The 18,630-nt window shown below is 38.2% G+C and overlaps 1 protein-coding gene across 3 annotated transcripts in view; it reads right to left on the bottom strand.

The window, feature by feature from the left end:
* Window positions 1-2,566: 2,566 nt before the first annotated feature.
* Papolg (poly(A) polymerase gamma) overlaps window positions 2,567-18,630 on the bottom strand; it is a 29,760-nt gene continuing 13,696 nt past the window's right edge. The window contains exons 9-22 of one of the 3 annotated variants that reach the window (XM_041669850.1): window positions 15,770-15,908; window positions 14,234-14,306; window positions 13,454-13,574; window positions 13,044-13,128; window positions 12,244-12,297; window positions 10,560-10,679; window positions 10,044-10,153; window positions 7,620-7,741; window positions 7,052-7,221; window positions 6,574-6,662; window positions 6,279-6,496; window positions 5,693-5,758; window positions 5,459-5,515; window positions 2,567-3,942 (exon numbers count right to left, since the gene is read on the bottom strand). In XM_041669850.1, coding sequence (XP_041525784.1) covers window positions 3,844-3,942; window positions 5,459-5,515; window positions 5,693-5,758; window positions 6,279-6,496; window positions 6,574-6,662; window positions 7,052-7,221; window positions 7,620-7,741; window positions 10,044-10,153; window positions 10,560-10,679; window positions 12,244-12,297; window positions 13,044-13,128; window positions 13,454-13,574; window positions 14,234-14,306; window positions 15,770-15,908 — 1,523 coding nt within the window. In that variant the 3' untranslated portion in view covers window positions 2,567-3,843. Of the gene's footprint in view, window positions 3,943-5,458; window positions 5,516-5,692; window positions 5,761-6,278; window positions 6,497-6,573; window positions 6,663-7,051; window positions 7,222-7,619; window positions 7,742-10,043; window positions 10,154-10,559; window positions 10,680-12,243; window positions 12,298-13,043; window positions 13,129-13,453; window positions 13,575-14,233; window positions 14,307-15,769; window positions 15,909-18,630 lie in introns of all 3 variants that reach the window. The other 2 variants (XM_041669851.1, XM_041669852.1) reach the window with 2 other exon arrangements.

Here is an 18,630-nt window from a genome sequence, read left to right as displayed (position 1 = left end):
ACCATGGCATCAAAGACACTCTCTGTGGGTCTTTTTGAGCATTCGGCGACAGTGTAAAACTGTAACAATTTTGGAGGCAAGAGAGATAGCTCAGCAGTGAGGCGTGCTCCCTGCACTTCCAGAGGCCCCACATTTGGTTCCCAGGACCCATGTTGGGCAGCTCACAGCAGCCTGCAGCTCCAGCTTCAGGGGATCTTCAGGGTGCCCTCTCCTGGGCTCTGTGGACACTGCACCCACACGCACATTCACACAGCCACCCTCATATACTACAAGTAAGTCTTTACAAATTTTTAACAAATTTGATAATCTTGTGTTCAATTACTTTAAAATATAAAATTACTAGATTATTTCCAAAATAGAGAACTTGGAAGGGATATGACCTCATGTAATTCCCTTAAAAACTCCTGAGGAAATTGTTATCAGAGTCGGATTTCCTTCCATCGTTTTCACAAATTCTAAGCTTTGTATGGCTTATTAGGTAGTTATCGATTTAAACAATTTGCTTATAAAAATATGTATGTTAAAAAATTAAAGTATTTCTATTTACTGGTTTGTTTAGTGAATTTGGAGGAACAAGTGAGAACCTTCCTATTCCACACTCTAAGGATTCAGATGTCTGTTCATTTGAGGGTCATTCTAAGCTACTGTGTTCTGAATGACCTTAGTAACATGGGAACGTTGATGACAAACATTCTTCTAAATACCAACCACATTTTCACCCAAAGTATAGAAAGTACCTAAGAAATAATGTGTTTCCGAGGTTCTCATCAGCCCATTTTACTAATTAAGACACTGCATTCAGAAACCTACTGTAGCAAAATCAAATGGAGCAACCATAAACACTCCAGGATTGCTAGTCTGGGGGTTCCCACCCTCAGCCTCCTTTTGGGGGCATGAACTACTTTGAGAAAACAACGAAAGCTAACTTCCCGCGACTAGAAAACTGAACAAAAAGCATCTTGTTTTTTTTTTTTTTTTTTTTTTTTAAGAAATATTAACTTTGTTTATTTATTATGTATACAATGTTCTGTCTGTGTGTATCCCTGCAAGCCAGGAAAGGGCACCAGACCTCATTACAGATGGTTGTGAGCCACCATGTGGTTGCTGGGAATTGAACTCAGGACCTTTGGAAGAGCAGGCAATGCTCTTAACCGCTGAGCCATCTCTCCAGCCCCCCAAAAAAAAGCATCTTATACCCAATCCTGAAGGATTCTCAGATACTCTTCTATTTGCTGAGGAGAGAGGGTCACCCCACGCTGTGAGCCAGCACGGCCTACACAGCAGGCTTCAGGCCAGCCAGGGCTACAGAGTGAGATCCTGGGGGATGCTGGGAGGGGCAGGGAGGAGGAGGAAGCCTCGGCCCACTTGACGCTGGCCGTTTCAAGTTCATTGCTGATTAGTAAGCACCTTACTAACACTACTTGAGTGGCTGTCTGCAGACAAAATTAGTCTTATAAGCATCAATAAGCTTTAAAAATTTATTCTTCCCCATTTTACAAGGTGTTAAACCAAGTACTTTCTACCTCAAATTGATTAAATTCCCAAAGTTGAAACTCCTAGAAACTTGCTTCCTTTGTTAGTCTCCAGAGCTAGTCACTGAGGAACAAGCCAGTCAGAGTCCAGTACCACAGGGAATGAACATGTGAAGGCTATCTGGCGTTATGAAATACATTCCTAGCTATGTTACACACTTGGGAACAGACAGAAAGCATGATGCTGACTCCCAAACCTTTTTACTTACTTTGGAGCCGGTCTGACAGACCCCTTACGAAGGTAATGAAATGTACTAAATGTCCCCCTACTGGCCAGGACAGGAAGCTCTTCATCTTTTCAATGAACCCACCATATCAAAACCCATCTTATTAATCCTCAGTTGTCAGACAAGTTGATGAAGTCCCCCTTTGTAAACCTCGATCCTGAGCCACTGACCATGCTGAATGGACCCTTAGTCTAAGAAAAAAACCTACTACACTGCCAGGGGCCAGGCTGTTCCTTCCTGGAATAAGATTTAAACTCCCCATTAAATAATTCAAATAATTTTTCTGGGTTCAAGGTCAGGTGTCAGTCCTGTGTGTATGTGTGTTTGTTTTTTTGAGATAGGGTTTCTCTGTAGCTTTGGGACCTGTCCTGGAACTAGCTCTGTAGACAGGCTGGCCTTGAACTCACAGAGATCCTGAGTGCTGGGATTAAAGGTGTGTGCCACCAACACCCATCAGTCCTTTCATAATCATTTAGTTTTGCGTATTTGTAGAACAAATCCCAAACATTTCCATTTAGGAAGAGGTTAACTATGAAAATGGCGCTGCCAAAGAAGCCACAACCCCTGAGATCAGAACGGGCAGGGAGGGCACAACACTACGACAGTCTCAATGTAAAGGTGTAAAACTGGTGTAAAGGGTCTGTAAGTGAAAACGGGCTGTTCTTTCTCCCATGTGTCTTGTGAACCCTGCACTACTCCAATGTATTGCCCCCTCTGGCCTACTGCACAGCTGAGTGAGAGCTGAAGACTTCCTGGCTATGCTGAGTTTTATTTTAAATATATTAATTAAAAATTAAAGACAGACAGTAACGGTTTTAAAGTTTCTCTTTGAAAAGATGATATCTTACAGTACATACAAAAATACTCTGAAAATACATACGACTTCATTTACAAAACACGGAGTCAACAGATTACAAGAATTACATGGTTGTGGACTTTTAATAAACTGAGCATGCATTCATGAAACTTAAAAAATATTAAGAAAAGCACTGAAAAAAGCAGTGTAAAAAAAGACAACTCATATAGTTAAATAAAACTACAAAGGTCCTGAGCCAATTAATGGTTGGTAACAATGTCATTCAAAAATGCTTTGAGGTTTCAATAAAACCCACTGCTTATTCTGCATGCCTAACCCATGAAGAGACTGCTGGAGGCTATGGCGAGGGATTACCATGCTGAGTTAATTTTATACTTCAAAAATACAAGTCTGCCATACTTAAATGTATCTTATCATTGATGGTGGGATGAATTCTTCCTTTGTAAAAAATACCAATCAGCTAACAAGAATGTCATGAGATAGTAAGACATGTAACAATTTCACCATTCATATACTGACTTTCAGTATCCTGGTTACAGTCTGATTTTTAATAAAGATGCATTTTGAAGACCTCCATGGGAGGCAAAATACTGAGAATTTATGGTGCCCAACTCTTGTGTAGTCACTGGACTAGTCAGTCCTCCCTGGAAACTATGCAACATCTGGACAAAAGCACAAAAAATAGTTTAAATATTTATGTGCCAATCTGAAAAAAATAAATTAACAAAATAGACATCTGCACAAAGAAAGAAGCAGAAACATATCTCACATTCAATAACTTCACAAAGTGGCTTCAATGCTAAAGTAAACATACAAACATTTGGAAATTACAAGACAGGGTTTTTTTTTTGTTTTAACTTTTTCAGCTCTATACAATGATTACAACATAAGACTTAAATAATAACAACAAAAAACCAAACAAACAAAAAACCCAAACACACAAACAAACACACACAGTTCAGGGCTTGTTTCATCAAAGTCCAAGTGGCCAAGAACTGGTTCCCATGACAGAGAAACAAACATCAAAAGTTAAGGCAGTAAAACCTCAAAATGCAAAGCCATAATACTGCAGGTGACATTTACTAGCAGGTGATCCTCAGAGGGCCCGTAGCAATCAGTGAGAATGCCACAGCATCTCAAGGTCAAATGTGAGAGTTCAAAAACCACTCCAAGGTCATGAGGCTGTTGACTGGAACTGTCACGCCATCTACGCCACTGTGTGACTGCATAGTCACTAAGTGAAGAGGCACAGCTATTACCACTGCGATTACCGGTTGAGAGTCAGTCGGATGGAGTTTTTGATGACACGGATGTTGCTTGCTGGAACTGGAGACGATGAATCTGGCAGTTCTTTACTGGGTAGTCTCTGTTGAAAGGGAGACAAAAAAGTGTGAATGTACACACAGCATGTACACCCCCACCTATAAGGGCTCATTCATCTAACAATCAACCATCCAACTACTTGGACTTTTCCTCCACAGCCCTACACCCTGACATTCACAGGTGCACACAGTAGCTCTTTTTCCATTCATTCTAAGTACTTTTTTGCTCTCGGGTCTTTTAAAAGTGAAAACTGAGAAGCAGAGGAGTAGAGAAAGTACAAGTGGCAGCAATGTGAGGAGGGCTGTGGAGAAGAGGGCTTTGTTAACTCAGTGACCACTGAGAAATGTGTAACCAACTCCACCGTCCTTGACGCTGGGCAACAGAAGTGCAGGGTGACTAAAGAGGAGAGCCTTATGACTGTGAAGTAAACGTGAGCACTCTACAGGAAGATCTGGTACCGAGAGCCACCTCCCTCCGTTAGCTCTTGTACCGTGTGACAGAAACAATGTAAAGCTTGGCCACAGTTAAACGCAGAGGATGTGGTCAGTGGCAGACCACTTGTGTGGCAGGCATGAGGTTCTGAGTTCAACCCCCAGCACCAAAACTAAGCAAATGAATTAGTAAAAAGTTCAGACATAGAAACAGAGAATAGGACAATGAAGATTTATATAGCATAACAAACTTCAGACATTATACACTTCTACGCACTTATACTTGAATGGTTTTTGTTTTTGCTTGTTTTTGACACAGGTCTCCATGTAGCTCTGGCTTTCCTGGTATTTCAGACATTTCCCTGCCTAACTCCTGAGCGCTGGGATTAAAGCATGTACCACCACCACTAGCTGTGCTTGAAATATTTTATAACATACTCTGCCATTCACTCTTTTATATTTCAATATCGACTCCAATATTTCCTATCCATTATCATATTTAGTATATATTTTTGTAAGGCAGTCTTGCAGCGTGAGTTATGTAACAGAAATTACTTTGGTTCCAAAAGTCCTGACACAGTAAGAGCTGACTGGGGAAGTAGCTCCTCTGTGGAGGGCTGGAAAGAAGCCATCTGTTCTGTACACTCAGGGCAGGGCTTCCTGGGACCTAACAAAGCTTCTTCCTAACACCTGCTCATTAGCTTTCCATGCTCACCATATTTGATTTCTAATAACTTAAATTCTGAAAGCAGTGTATATAACAAAAGCTATCTTTGGCATTAATAAGAAACCTGTGCCATGAACCAAGTATTCAGAGAAATAAAGCAGACAAAATCTGAGTAGGTCACAAGTCTTCCGAACTGCTTCCTCTCCTAGACTCCTGAGCAATGTCCACTCAGAACTGTACACTATCTGTCATCCCCAGTCCTGACCCCAACCACACTGCCTTCTGGTTCTAGGCTTTTCTTTTCTTTGAGACATGGTTTTACTCTGTTGCTTAGACTAGTTTTGAACTTGAAGCAATCCTCCCGCCTCAGTCGTCTAAATACTTGGATTCAGTTTTAGTTTCTTAAGTTTTTTTTTTTTTACTTGTTTTTACCTATAGAACTATTACCTATCATCTATTACCTTTTTCCGTGATGTATCAATAGTTGGAATGGGCATAGATTCTCCACCAATGGCATCCTAAAAATAAAAGGATCAAAAACACAATTTTAAATTTTCTTACCATTTCCAACACTTATTCCTACTTCAAAGTAAATCATAATGAAAAACTGATGACTCTAAAGTACTTTCTACGGTGCCTTTCATAGTCTGTTGCTCTTTAAGTTCACATTCTGAGTGCAGTATTAACATAGTTACCATTGGCTTTCTTTTCCTATCCTCGGCAGCACGGGAGTCTTTAAATGCTGACTCAAGTCGAATAAACTAAGGCATAAACAATAAAAATGAATCGCTATTATATATCTGCAAAGACCATACAAATCAATATAAAATGGGAGACTAATTGATCGATCATCAAAAATGACAACAATTTAATGACTTCAATTAACTACAACTAAAATTATATTGAACTCAACTGCTACCCTTAATTTCGGCAGTCTAAGTAATCTTTTCGGTTTAATCAATTCAGATTCTAACAAAATATTTTGTTATCATCTGCTGAAAGCTAAGAAGACCCATATAATAGAAAAAAATTGCACAATTATATTTGTCTCCTTAACTTTTGTGTAAGAAACTTAAACCAATCAAGCAAACTTTCAGATATGAGTAATTTGAATATAAGATGAACAAATATTGTTCCTAAAGGTTTTAAAATGTTCTTTTCAAACAGAACAACTCCCAGTGGAAAACTTACATAGTTAAGGAAAACTGTCAGTTTCTTTACTATTATTTTAACTTAAAAAAAAAAATCAATGAGTAATCACTACTAAAGTCATAAGTTTACCTTTTCTATGTCTTTCAACCTCTTTGAAGTCCCATCTGTAGGTGGCGAATGGGATCTTTTGGGTGTAACATTCTTACTTATAGAGAGTCCATTTAGATGTGGTTGTCCCTGGACAGGGTTGTGAGGTGTTGCGACTCTAGGAATAACGTTACGTCCTACTACAGTAGGAATGGTACATACAGATGGGGAGGATGCAGCTTTTGCTGTAGGATCAACCTCTGAAAAGTACAAAAACAATTTTAGATCTCAAATATTTACGTAGCAGAATTGTAACAACTGAAGTTTAGATACCTACTTGCACCAATGACTGGAATAGACAGCCCTTGAGCTGGGGGGACACTGGGTAGCTTCTCTACAACTACAGTCGCAGGCTCAGTACTATTCCTAGTAAAAGAATAAAATTATCATTATTAACTGATCTTACCACTACTGATTTTAAAAGCTCTCACTTTAACATTCAGTATGATTTCTTTCTAGTATTTCAATCTTACTCACTAGAACAGAGAAGTCAAATAACACAAGGGAAGTCAAGAGGGAACAATCTAAGTAGAAAATGTGTGCGTTCATCTGCACTGCACCATTCCCCAAGCCCTTCTCCTGGAGTGACTCCTGGAGCACCGCACATACCGCCAAGTGTTCCTAAACTAGTAAGAATCGATTACTAGTAGAGTAAGAGAAGATTCTTTTAGCGATGCAAACAGATCTTTTAGGAAAAGTACAGAAAGTTCTCATCATCCTCCAAAAGCAGCCTAGAAGGATGTTTGGACACACACCTCTCTGCTTCTCCCGCAGGGCTGTCTGGGTTTGAAGACTTATTTGTAGACACTGGCGAGTGAAAAGGTGTCCCACTATCGGTGTCTCTGGAGCTATCCAGACAGCTGCTATCCAGAGATGATCTTTTGGACTGAAGGCCGCCTGAACTCCGGCTTACATCAGAAAGACTCTATGGAAGAAAAAGACACTGTTAGGGTTTCAAAAGGAAAGGACAATATTCTAAAGCACACAAAAGCAACCTGTCTCTGGTTTAAGGTGAATTTCAGACTGACTGGCTACACCATCTTTCCCAGTAGGTTTGGAGGAGGTGTAGCTGTAAAGTTCTAAGTTGGCTTCAAGATCAACTGGTTTTTGTTACTGTTGTTGTTTTTTGAGACAGGGTTTTTTTCTATAGTTTTGCAGCCTGTCCTGGAACTTGCTCTTGTAGAATAGGCTGGCCTCGAACTCACAAAGATCCGCCTGCCTCTGCTTCCCTAGTGCTGGGATTAAAGGTGTGCGCCACCACCGCCCCGTTAAGATCAACCTTTTCAATGGAAGCATACTAGAGAATCAGGACTACACACCCACCTTTTTCTTCTTTTGAAGAATCTCTGCAGGTAGATAATGATGAAGTTGTTTTTTCTTTACATGAGTTGCTTCGATTTTCATTCCATCCTTTAACATATTTATATTGTTTGCCTGCCTGTACACTGTAACAATGTTAATATGTTACATGGGAAATTCTTTCTGAACTGCAAGCTGTTTTCCTTTTCTAAATGCACAGACCGCTTATCCCCCACTAAACACACATCCTCTCATGGAACACATATTCTAAGACTTCCATTGTGTCACAGTACTGTGTAAGAACTGACTGCTTCTTTTTTTTTTTTTTAATTTATTTATTTATTAAGGATTTCTGCCTCGTCCCCACAACCGCTTCCCATTTCCCTCCCCCTCCCCCGATCAAGTCCCCCCCCCCCTCATCTGCTCGAAGAGCAATCAGGGTTCCCTGACCTGTGGGAAGCCCAAGGACTGCCCACCTCTATCCAGGTCTCGTAAGGTGAGCATTCAAACTGCCTAGGCTCCCACAAAGCCAGTACGTGCAGTAGGATCAAAAACCCACTGCAATTGTTCTTGAGTTCTCAGTATTCCTCATTGTCCGCTATGTTCAGCTAGTCCGGATTTATCCCATGCTTTTTCAGACCTAGGCCAGCTGGCCTTGGTGAGATCCCAATAGAACATCCCCATTGTCTTAGTGTGTGGGTGCACCCCTCGTGGTCCTGAGTTCCTTGCTCGTGCTCCGTCTCCTTCTGCTCCTGATTTGGACCTTGAGATTTCTGGAACTGACTGCTTCTATGTGTATATCTTCTAAAAGCTTTCTTATAATTAGCCCCCATTAACAAAATAAATATACCGCAAATTGTTTTTTCCAAATCTTGTTCTTTGCTCTTTTCAAAACAGCAATCACTCCTCATAATTACTTGTCTGAGTCTAAGGTAATTCTTTTTCTTCTTCTTATATATGTATATATATGGGTATTCTGGCCTTCATATAAGTCTGTGTGGCATGTGCATGTCTGGTGCCTGCAGAGGTCAGAAGAAAGTACTGTATTCCCTGGGACTGGACTTACAGATAGAAGTTGTAAGCCTTCATGTGGGTGCTGGGGAACCAAGCCTTAGGCCCTTGGGAGAGCAGCCAGCCCTCTGAACCTCTAAGTTGTCTCTGCAGCCACCTAAGACAATAATTATATCAAATATCCAAAATGCAATTCAAGTCCTGCTTCTACCCTGAGACTGCTTTATCATCACAGCCCATATCAGATATAGAACACAGGAGATCGGAGACCATCTGCAAGTCTATCTTCAGTTTATAGGCTGAAAAACTAGTTTCAGAAAGCCTGGAACACCTGGACTGCATCAGGAGACGTGTGGCTCTAGACTTCTGTTCCAGCACTTTCCCTAACTTGTGAAGACCAGTTGTATTAGCACACACATTAAGGTATTTTGTGTCCAGCCAATTAGATGTTAAGTTCACTGAAGACAGGCAGGAAGGTTGTTTTGTACTGCAAATGCTATGGAATGTGGCACATTATTTAATACTGTGGGACCTAGAGTGTCGACGTGTGGAAAAGAATATTTAAAAAAATCTAATAAATGAGCATCTCAGCTTTTTACTTCTTGAGACAATTTGTATACATAATTTCATTCGAGATTCTTATGATTATCAGGAGTACTTGTTCAAACTGCAGAGTCTCTGGTTCCTCAGAATGTGACTTTGTAGTCTGAAGGTGAAGCACAGGAGTCTACATTACCATGATAAACATGGGGACTTTATAAGGAATTTAGAAAACTCTTGTGTGTCAAGAATACTAACAGCATGAATGTACACACTACACCAGTCAACACTAGCCCAGTCTATAACGGAGAGGTGTGGCTGGGGCTAGATATGATGAACAATGTTTTTCTATTGATCTTGGAACGTATTCAGCAAATCTGTAACTAATGATGAGTATTTAACATGAGAAACATAAAAATCAATTCATTCTTATGACTGTGATTATAATCTCTGGCTAAACACACAGGAAAGTCACCTGTGGAGTTTAGTTTTATTTTCAAACAGAAAACACATTAAGATATTACAAAATTTAAGTGATTTAGGAGTACCTAGGGAGTCTCACTCCCTGTCCCCTGGGCACAGTGGCTGGTTCCCAGACTAAGAAGCAACCAGCAGTGCCTTTAAAAAAAATCCTGCCAGAAATATCCTCTGCAGTTAAGTATGTCTCTTTTGTAAAGTGAATGGAAGCATTCTGTCCATTATCTGAGTGCCCTTATTATATCTTAGAAATTGTTTCATCATTTTTTTCCTTTTTCCAAACAGCAGCACCAGTTTCTACAATATGGGTTGATTTAACCAAACTGGGAATTAAGAAGTATCTCCAAATAGACCCTAAACAGATGGCACTGAGTTACAGCCATGGCTGGGAATCACTGCCCCATGATTATGATGTCTTACCTGTATCAGTAAATGACTGTATATCATATGTCAAGTCTATGTTAACACTTTCTGCATTTTCTACTCTCCGAAAAATTATTCCGAGGAACCACATTGATACGTAATTGTTGCTATAAAGAAAAAAAATTTTCATTAGTTTTTTTCTTTCAACCTACCAAATGCTACTGGAAAATTAAAACTTAGTTTCTATTTCTCTACCGGATTAATAGATTTCAGTGATGTAGCCAAATTCTTAAAATTATATCCAGAACATTGGTGTAGTCATTTAGTATTGTTTTAAAAAAAAATTAAATAGTCCGGAAGAACTTACTGAATATATATTTAAAAGATGTTCCAAACACTACTATGGAGTTTTTGCTGAGGTTTACTAACTATTGCAGTGTGTACTTGTATAATAATACATGGTCACATATATCATTCCTCTATCAATGTCTGGTAAAGACAATTTTAAAACTCACTAAAACAATAAATATGCCAAATAACATTATTTAAGACATTTATTTAAGGGCAACTTACGCTTTATGATGTTCTTTGTTTCCTGGGAATGACTGGGGATTCACATGGGCAAGAGTAATAAATTCATTACGCTCCAAGTTTCCAACAAGCACACGGATTTTAGATTCCACTAATCCAACCCTGCGGTAAACAACAAGATTTCTATGAACTCAAATTAAATCTGACAACTATACTCAAGTAAACCAAGTACTACATCAACTACCAAGTTTTGTATGTTCACTTAAAAATAAAGTCCAATTATAGTAGGAATTTTTATTTTTATTTTTTTGTGTGTGTTTTAGTAGGGATTTTTAAAAATACCAATTGGTATTGCAACATGGCTCAACAGGTCAAAGTGTTTGCCATGCAAGCCTGACAACCTGAACTGGAGTCCTGGAAGTCAATAGTGATATCCATATACATGCTGTGGCACAAGCAGACTCTCTCACTAATAATAATAATGATGATGATGATGATAATAAATCAAGCATATGTCAAATTATGCTTATAGAAAAACTGACCTAAATTTAATGCATTTCTGACTATAAAAATACCCTGGTTAAGTCTAGATTGTAAGGATTTGAGTATAAACTCACACTTTTACTTAGTGTATTCTTCAATCATTTCTACTTTCATATCTTTGAGTAAACCCTAAACTACTTTAAATAATATAAACCAAAAAAAGCTAACATACGCACATAATTCTTGAAATAAGCATACTGATTTTCACAAAATACTGGATTTTGCATTTCAAAAGGTCACTAAATTTAAATCAGATATTAGAAAAACATATAGGTGTCACCAGATTTTTACAATTTAATTTTCTCTTAAGATATATGACTATATGTTATGTATTTATTAGTGACTATAAGTCAGAATAATTTCAAGAATACTTTTAAATATTTTCAAACACTTATGGAAACTGACTATTATAACTGAGTTACTGCAGTGTTGTTACCTAAATGAGAAATAAATTTCTCTACTAGCACCACACAGTCTATCTTTTAGGCTTTTGAGCTGTATGGTCTGTGCAACTATTTACTTTACCATACAGTCGAGAGCAATAGTCGACAACACATTAATGAAGGAAGGACGGCTGTGCACCAAAAAGTCTCCTAACAAATGGCAGACTGACTTTGCCATAACTATAGTTTCCAGGATTCCTTATCTAGACAAATTAACTACTACATCAATAAAAAAAATGTAATTATTAGAGAAATAAAAACCCTTAAAGTGACAAGTCAGACTGGAAGAAAATACTGGAAGCACAAATTTGCGCAGTGGACCCAGGAATGTGACTATTCTGAGGGCACAGGGATGGATTTAGGTGTCCTAGAGAGACATATACTGCAGCCTGACCAGAACTATTGGCAGAAACTAAAACTTGACACTTGTGCTGCCTCCTCCTAAGTTAACAGGATACATAGAGTGTCTTCCCCTTCGAGTTTTGGAGTGAACAATAATAGTAAGATGTAGCTGGGCATCAGAGCACCAGAATTCTTCTAAACGTCACTGCATTCTGATTCTGAAAATGAGCAAGTACAATCTGCACCACAGCCTTCTACCACTGCTGATGCTGAGTCTCCATCATGGACACCAGTCACCAACCACTAAACATACTATGAAAGCCAAGCAAGTGTAAAGCACCATGAAACTACTGATACCATCAGACAGTGCAGAAGAGAACTTGAAACGTAAGTCTTACCATTCGAGATGATTTTCTTCTGTTGATGCACTGGCAGTCAATACTATATAATGCCTATAAAGGATTTGCATCAATAATCAGGGATTAAAAAAGTCAGAACAACATTAATCTGATTTTCTTATCTATTTTTCTTTCTTCTTCCCAATGAACAAAACATATACAGCGTGTCTAAAAGTTACAGTACACTTTATTTTCACAAAACGATAGACCCCACAATTAAAAACTAACTCACTTTAAACACTGTCACAAATGCTGGACTACCTACTGCTAGAATGAGGGCGCTGTGACGACTTAGGGTTTCTATTAGCCTATTTTCTACCTTGCTTAAGAAATCTGAGTAATACCTGTCATCTGTCATAATTAGCTTTCTACATTTAAACTCTTATTGGACATGTGCTGGGTCACACATAGAACTAACTCTACCACTCATGAGGATGAGGCAAGAGAATCACTGTAAGTTCCAGGCCAACCTGGGTTACATAGTAAGTATGTTCCAGGCTAGTCTGGAATACACAGTGAGGCTCTGACTCCTGAGTGAATGAATGAATGAATGAATGAGGGTCCAGCAAAATGGTTTAGTAGGTAAAGGTGCTTGTCACCTGGCCTGATGACATGAGTTCTAAGACCCATGCAGATCTAACACCTGCAAGTTGTCCTCTGCCCTCCACGTGAGCACTATGGCAGGCATACCCACTCATGTATAACCTAGCCCCCTTTAAAACAAAAACGGTAAACAACAACAATAAAAAAAACCACAAAAATAAGACAAAAAGTTGACATTTTTACCAATGTTTAAATACCTGTATTTTTGAAAGAAATTTGGAGGCTCTAATAGTTTGGACCAGTCTGATTTCCCTTGAAGAATTTCATCCGTAACTGCAAGACCTAAACAAAAACAAAGGGTTTTTAGAAACTAAGTCTAATTTTGAAAAATGACCAGCTCTTGTATTTCATCCAAACCATCTAACCCACAAATGCTTGACTTAGAAATGTAAAGACATTATGTTGTTTCTTAGAACACAAAAGTCCACCAAACTGGACTGGCTCAAATTTTGGCCTTAACATTATATATTTTGGAAAGCATTTGAAGTTTTACTAAGAATTAAGGGTTATAGAATTCTAATTGCCAATCAATAGCTCCAGTGTAGAATAAAATTGTCAGCTAAAAGTTTGGTAATATGTAAGGGAAAAGAGAGCCAAACATATTTACCTTGTTTAAATTCTTCTACCATTACTGTTCGAGTAGATGTAGACACATTATATGTAGAATTCTGTTGTGGGTAGGCAGGGGTAATTATGGGCATAAGATGATATCTATCTGATGGATTTACCTGTAAAATCAGAAGCAGGATAATAGTTCCCCTAACTGAGTAGTCATCACTTCATTTTCCCCAAAGTCTGAAGAATATGAAATATAAATTTAATACGAAATTCCCTCAATTCTAGGAAGCTATTTCTCTACTGAACTGTATTTATTTCTGAAGATAGATATATCTGTTTGTCAAAGCTCTGCAGAAATTAATTTTTCCCCAGCAAATTTATCAAATGATGCATCATACAAGGAAGTCTTTCAGAATTATAGAAATATAATAACTACAATGGCATTATCTTCATCAATTATATATAGAAATGGATGCCTACTCTTACTAAATTGGAATTTCAAAATTAAAAAAAAATCTATGTGAGAATTATGAATCTGCTTTAAACTGTACTGCAAAATATTATTTTTATATATTTCAGTGCTTCATTATAAGTAACTACTTTGAACAGTTTTTTTATGATGGGTTATGATACTGTTTTTGATATACCCACTTATCGGGTCATATTTGAGCAACTTTTAACAATATAACATTTGGATCAACATTAAATCCACAGCAAAGGGCGACAAGAGCTCTTGCTGCATAAGAAAGGTGTGTAGGAAGAAGGGATAATCTTTAGTAGACTATGATTTAGAGTAAGGCCCTTCCTTCTCCTTAGTGAATTCTCATACCCGAGGATCCCAGACAGGCAAATTCAAGTTGCTTTCTTCTGGTTGCTTCAACAGCACAGGATTTGGCCATTCCCTAGCATAAGTAAAGTGAATTAATTCAAACAGATTCTCACTTCAGATGCTATATAAAATATTAAAAGTATTAAATTGTCTCAATCTTCACATGACAAAGTATAAAGTACAAGAGGAAGAATCTGTTTATTTGCCGAAATGGCAACAGTCCTTCGTTAGTGAGAAGCAATATGTACTTGAATTTGTCTCTTCTTTCTCATCTGCTTTCACAGATTTTATTCTGATGATATAACAGCAATAAGAAACATTTGTTGAAAATATTAGCACATGTATGAAGCAGTTATGATTATCATCTCCATTTTACTAGGCCAATTTACTGTACAAAACCAAAATCTATGGGGATTCTACAGTCTTAAGATCTTAAGATAAGGCTCCCATTTACAAACTCAAGTCAGCTTACTGATTTTTTTAGAAAGAGGTACAGGGATTACGAGCACTGGCTGCTCATCCAGAGGACACAGGCTCAATTCCCAGCATCAACATGGAAGGCTCACAATTGTCTGTACTTCCTGTTCCATGGGATCTGATGCCCTCCTCTGACCTCTACAGGCACCAGGCACACAAGTAGTAAACACACATGCAGGTAAAACATACACTCACATACATAAAATAAAATCAAAAAAGAAAAAGGAAGGAAGCCAAACTCAGTGGGGTGGTACACATTTGTGAACTCAATACTTAGAAAGTTGAGACAAGCGGAATGAAAGTTGTATACAAGCCTGGGTCACAGAGTAAAACCCCTTTCAAAAACACTGACAGGGGTAGGGAGACAAAATCATGTCCCTTGTGATAACATAGGTAGTACTGGAGGTCATTAACTGAAATAGACAGGACACAGAAAATCCTTCAGGATCTCACTCATACAAGGAATCTAAAATGCTGATCTCACAGAAGGAAAGCAGAGTAGTAGTTGGCAGAGACTAGGAGAGCAGGGTAGAGAAGAGGACAGGAAAGTGTCTGTGGGTGGAGATTAAGTTAGGGAAGTTTTGGTGTTCTACTGTACCATAGGGAAATTACAAGTCATATTGGTCATACTACGAATCTGGATGTCTCATTCTCTCAGATTAAATATGTTTTAAAGCTTTTTATTTATTTATTTTTTTTTGGATTTTCGAGACAGGGATTCTCCGTAGCTTTTGGTTCCTGTCCTGGACTCACAGAGATCTGCCTGCTTCTGCCTCCCGAGTGCTTTAATGAAGGTAAAACAAAATATATATGCATAAGTTTTTTTTTTTTTTTGAAACAGGGTCTCTCTCTCTCCAGCCAGGACTACTAAAACAGAATATGGAGCCCACTGTCCTCAAACTTACAGCAATATTCCTGCCTAAAGTTCCCTAGGCAGGAAAAGACTTAAAAATCTGCTAGGATTACAGGTATGAGCCACTATGCCTGGCTACAGTTCTTTAACTTATTTTTTTTAAATATATCTATATAAGTTAATAATTAGTTAAAGTATATGCTTACCATTTGGAAAAAACTAAAAAAAACTTGTGAACTAAAGTTGAAGCTGCTGCATTTGGATACAGTTGGCAAGTTCTGGCAACTAGCATTGCCCAGGAGACTCCACCAAGGAATCCCAGCATATTGGAGTAAATACCACGACCTATGAAAACAAGCATTTGTTAATTATTATCCAGGTCTATCATGCTTGAAATACAACAGAATAACTTCATTCATTCTTAAGACTGAAATCAAACTGAAATGATAAGCAGAACATCACACTAGGCTCAGAGTCAGTTTTGGAAACTTGTAGTTTTCTATTTGTAGCTCTTCTGCTTTGTCCCCTCATGTACAATGACCTCAGTTCCCTGTTTTAGTGCCAACTGTTCTGATTGATAATGCTACTGAAACTATTCCTAAATCCCCAGCCCCCATTTTGAAATATCTGGAGTTAAAAAGAAGACAGTAGGTAAGAAAGAACATTTCATCAGTAAGTAATTACATATATGGGTAGTATTTTAAAACTGAGCATAAAGCTGGCAACAAACTTCAGTTTTGGATACCTCTCCATTGTGAACAACATACCAATGACATTAGGCTCACTTGTGAAATGATGATTTTTATAGAAATCTATGGGAAACTATTACTATACCATTAAACCTAGTGTGCCCTTATTACACATTGTGACATTATGTTCCATATATAGAGGTAAAAATCTATAAGATATCAGTTTAGACATGTTAAATATAAAAACTATATGTGTGAAAATTGACAGAATACAGAGTTTAGTTTATAAAGAGACAAAATGTTCATGTTGTGGTTTTAATACAAATTACATGATCCGATTATTCAAGGCTACAGGCAAATACCACTTGCTTTAGGCCCACAATATATAAACCAAAAGACTAATTCTCTCAAACTACACACTTTAGTACTTTTTGGTGTACTTGTAGCTGTGCAACCACCACAATCCCTCCTAGAACACGCTCATCAGCTCCAAAAGAAACGACAGCTATACTCCCCTGACTCTGGATCTGAAGACCTATGCAACCACTCATCTACCTCTGTCTTTCATAGCTCTGTCCTAATTATGGACATTTTAATTCATATAAATCAAAGCATACATGTTGTCTTTTGGATAACTTCTGGCACACTCAACAAAGAGGTGTCAACAATCATATGTTGTACTGCATTCCTTTTTATTGCAAAATAATATTTGGCAGTGTAGATACACCATGTTTGTTTATTCATTCATCAGTGTATGAACATGCGACTGTGCTTACTCTGGCTTTAGGAATGGCAATACTATATATGAACAAGAGTTTTATATGAACATTATTTTACCTTCTGTTGAGAATTAAAGTCAATGAAATAAAACAAATTTAAAAATCCCTTAGCTGGCCATTTCAAGTGTTTACCAGTCACAGAGTTAACTGGATCTGTCAATGCATATAAACGTTCCACAGTCAAACGCTTTATGGAGAGCTCTGTAGACTAGGTGAAACCTCATGCCTAAAGTGCAACACTGCCTCAGTGCAGTCACGAACCAAACGATGTCATTTAAGAATACCACGTACATGATGGCGGGCTTTAAGATTATAATGGGGATGAAAAAATGTGTAGATGAAGAGGTAAGAAAAGAGCAAACACCAGAAAAAAAAGAACCATCAAAAAAATTCAGTGACGTTGGCTGGAAATGAGGCTGGCTTCTAACTCTACACCCCAGTAAGAAACCTCAGCATTCCACTGGGAACAGTGGTAGGAGCCACCATTCTTGCCTACAACCTGAGCCTACTCAACACTAGAATGATTTGCATGTGCCACCATATCCAATCTGAATTTATATCATTACACAGGAATTAAAAAGCTTTTAAAAATTAAGTTTACGGGGGCTGGAGAGATGGCTCAGTGGTTAAGAGCATTGCCTGCTCTTCCAAAGGTCCTGAGTTCAATTCCCAGCAACCACATGGTAGCTCTCAACCATCTGTAAAGAGGTCTGGCGCCCTCTTCTGGCCTTCAGGCATACATACAGAATACTGTATACATAATAAATAAATATTTTAAAAAAAAAAGAAAAATTAAGTTTACAACAAAAAATTACAATAAGCTGAGCTTAATTAATTATTGAAGAAAAAAACTTTTATAAATCAGTGAGACTAAAGTATACAGTGTTCATAAGTCTACAGTAGTGGACATCAATGCCCTGGGCATTTACACTCACTACGCATTCAGACTCACTCAAACCACCTTTGGGTTTAGCAATTTCCATCTATCTATCATATGTATCGCACACAGATCATTTTTATGTGTGTGACTTTGCTGTACCACACTGTGTTTAGGTATCTTCTCCATGAAAGTACTTAGTGTCTTACAAAGGCCTACACTATTCATACAGTTAAAAGGTTATGCAGGTTTTAGGAGCCATAGCTTTCTAGAGACCAAGTTTACAGCGGGCTATACCAAAAAGGTTTATGTGAACATGTGAGCACATTCAATTTCAGTTGCATGGCCACAAAATTATTTAATAATTCATTCTTCAGACCATTATCACCATTCTTTTTCTTTTAAAAATTGTGTGTGTGTGTGTGTGTGTGTGTGTGTGTGTATAGTATGCATGAACATGTGTGTACAGGTACACGCACACACAGGTCAGAGGAAGCATGTCTGTATCCTGCTTTAACTCCCTGCCTGATTTCTTGCCCTACTGTGCTGAGTTTGTGGTTACTGACACACACAGTCATGGCTCGCCATTTGCACATGTGTAGGAGATTCAAACTCAGCTCATGCAGCAAATGCTCCTACCTACTGAGCCATTTCCTCAGTCATCATATATCCCCATTCTAAAGCAGGGTCTGAATACAGTTAGAAATCTAGAGAATGACCCA

Source organism: Microtus oregoni, unplaced genomic scaffold (genome assembly GCF_018167655.1).
Source record: "Microtus oregoni isolate MIOR12 unplaced genomic scaffold, Mior012 000019F_ref0000042, whole genome shotgun sequence".
Taxonomy (NCBI): Eukaryota; Metazoa; Chordata; class Mammalia; order Rodentia; family Cricetidae; genus Microtus; species Microtus oregoni.
Note: the sequence above shows the minus strand (reverse complement) of the source record. Positions and strands in the feature narration are given on the sequence as shown.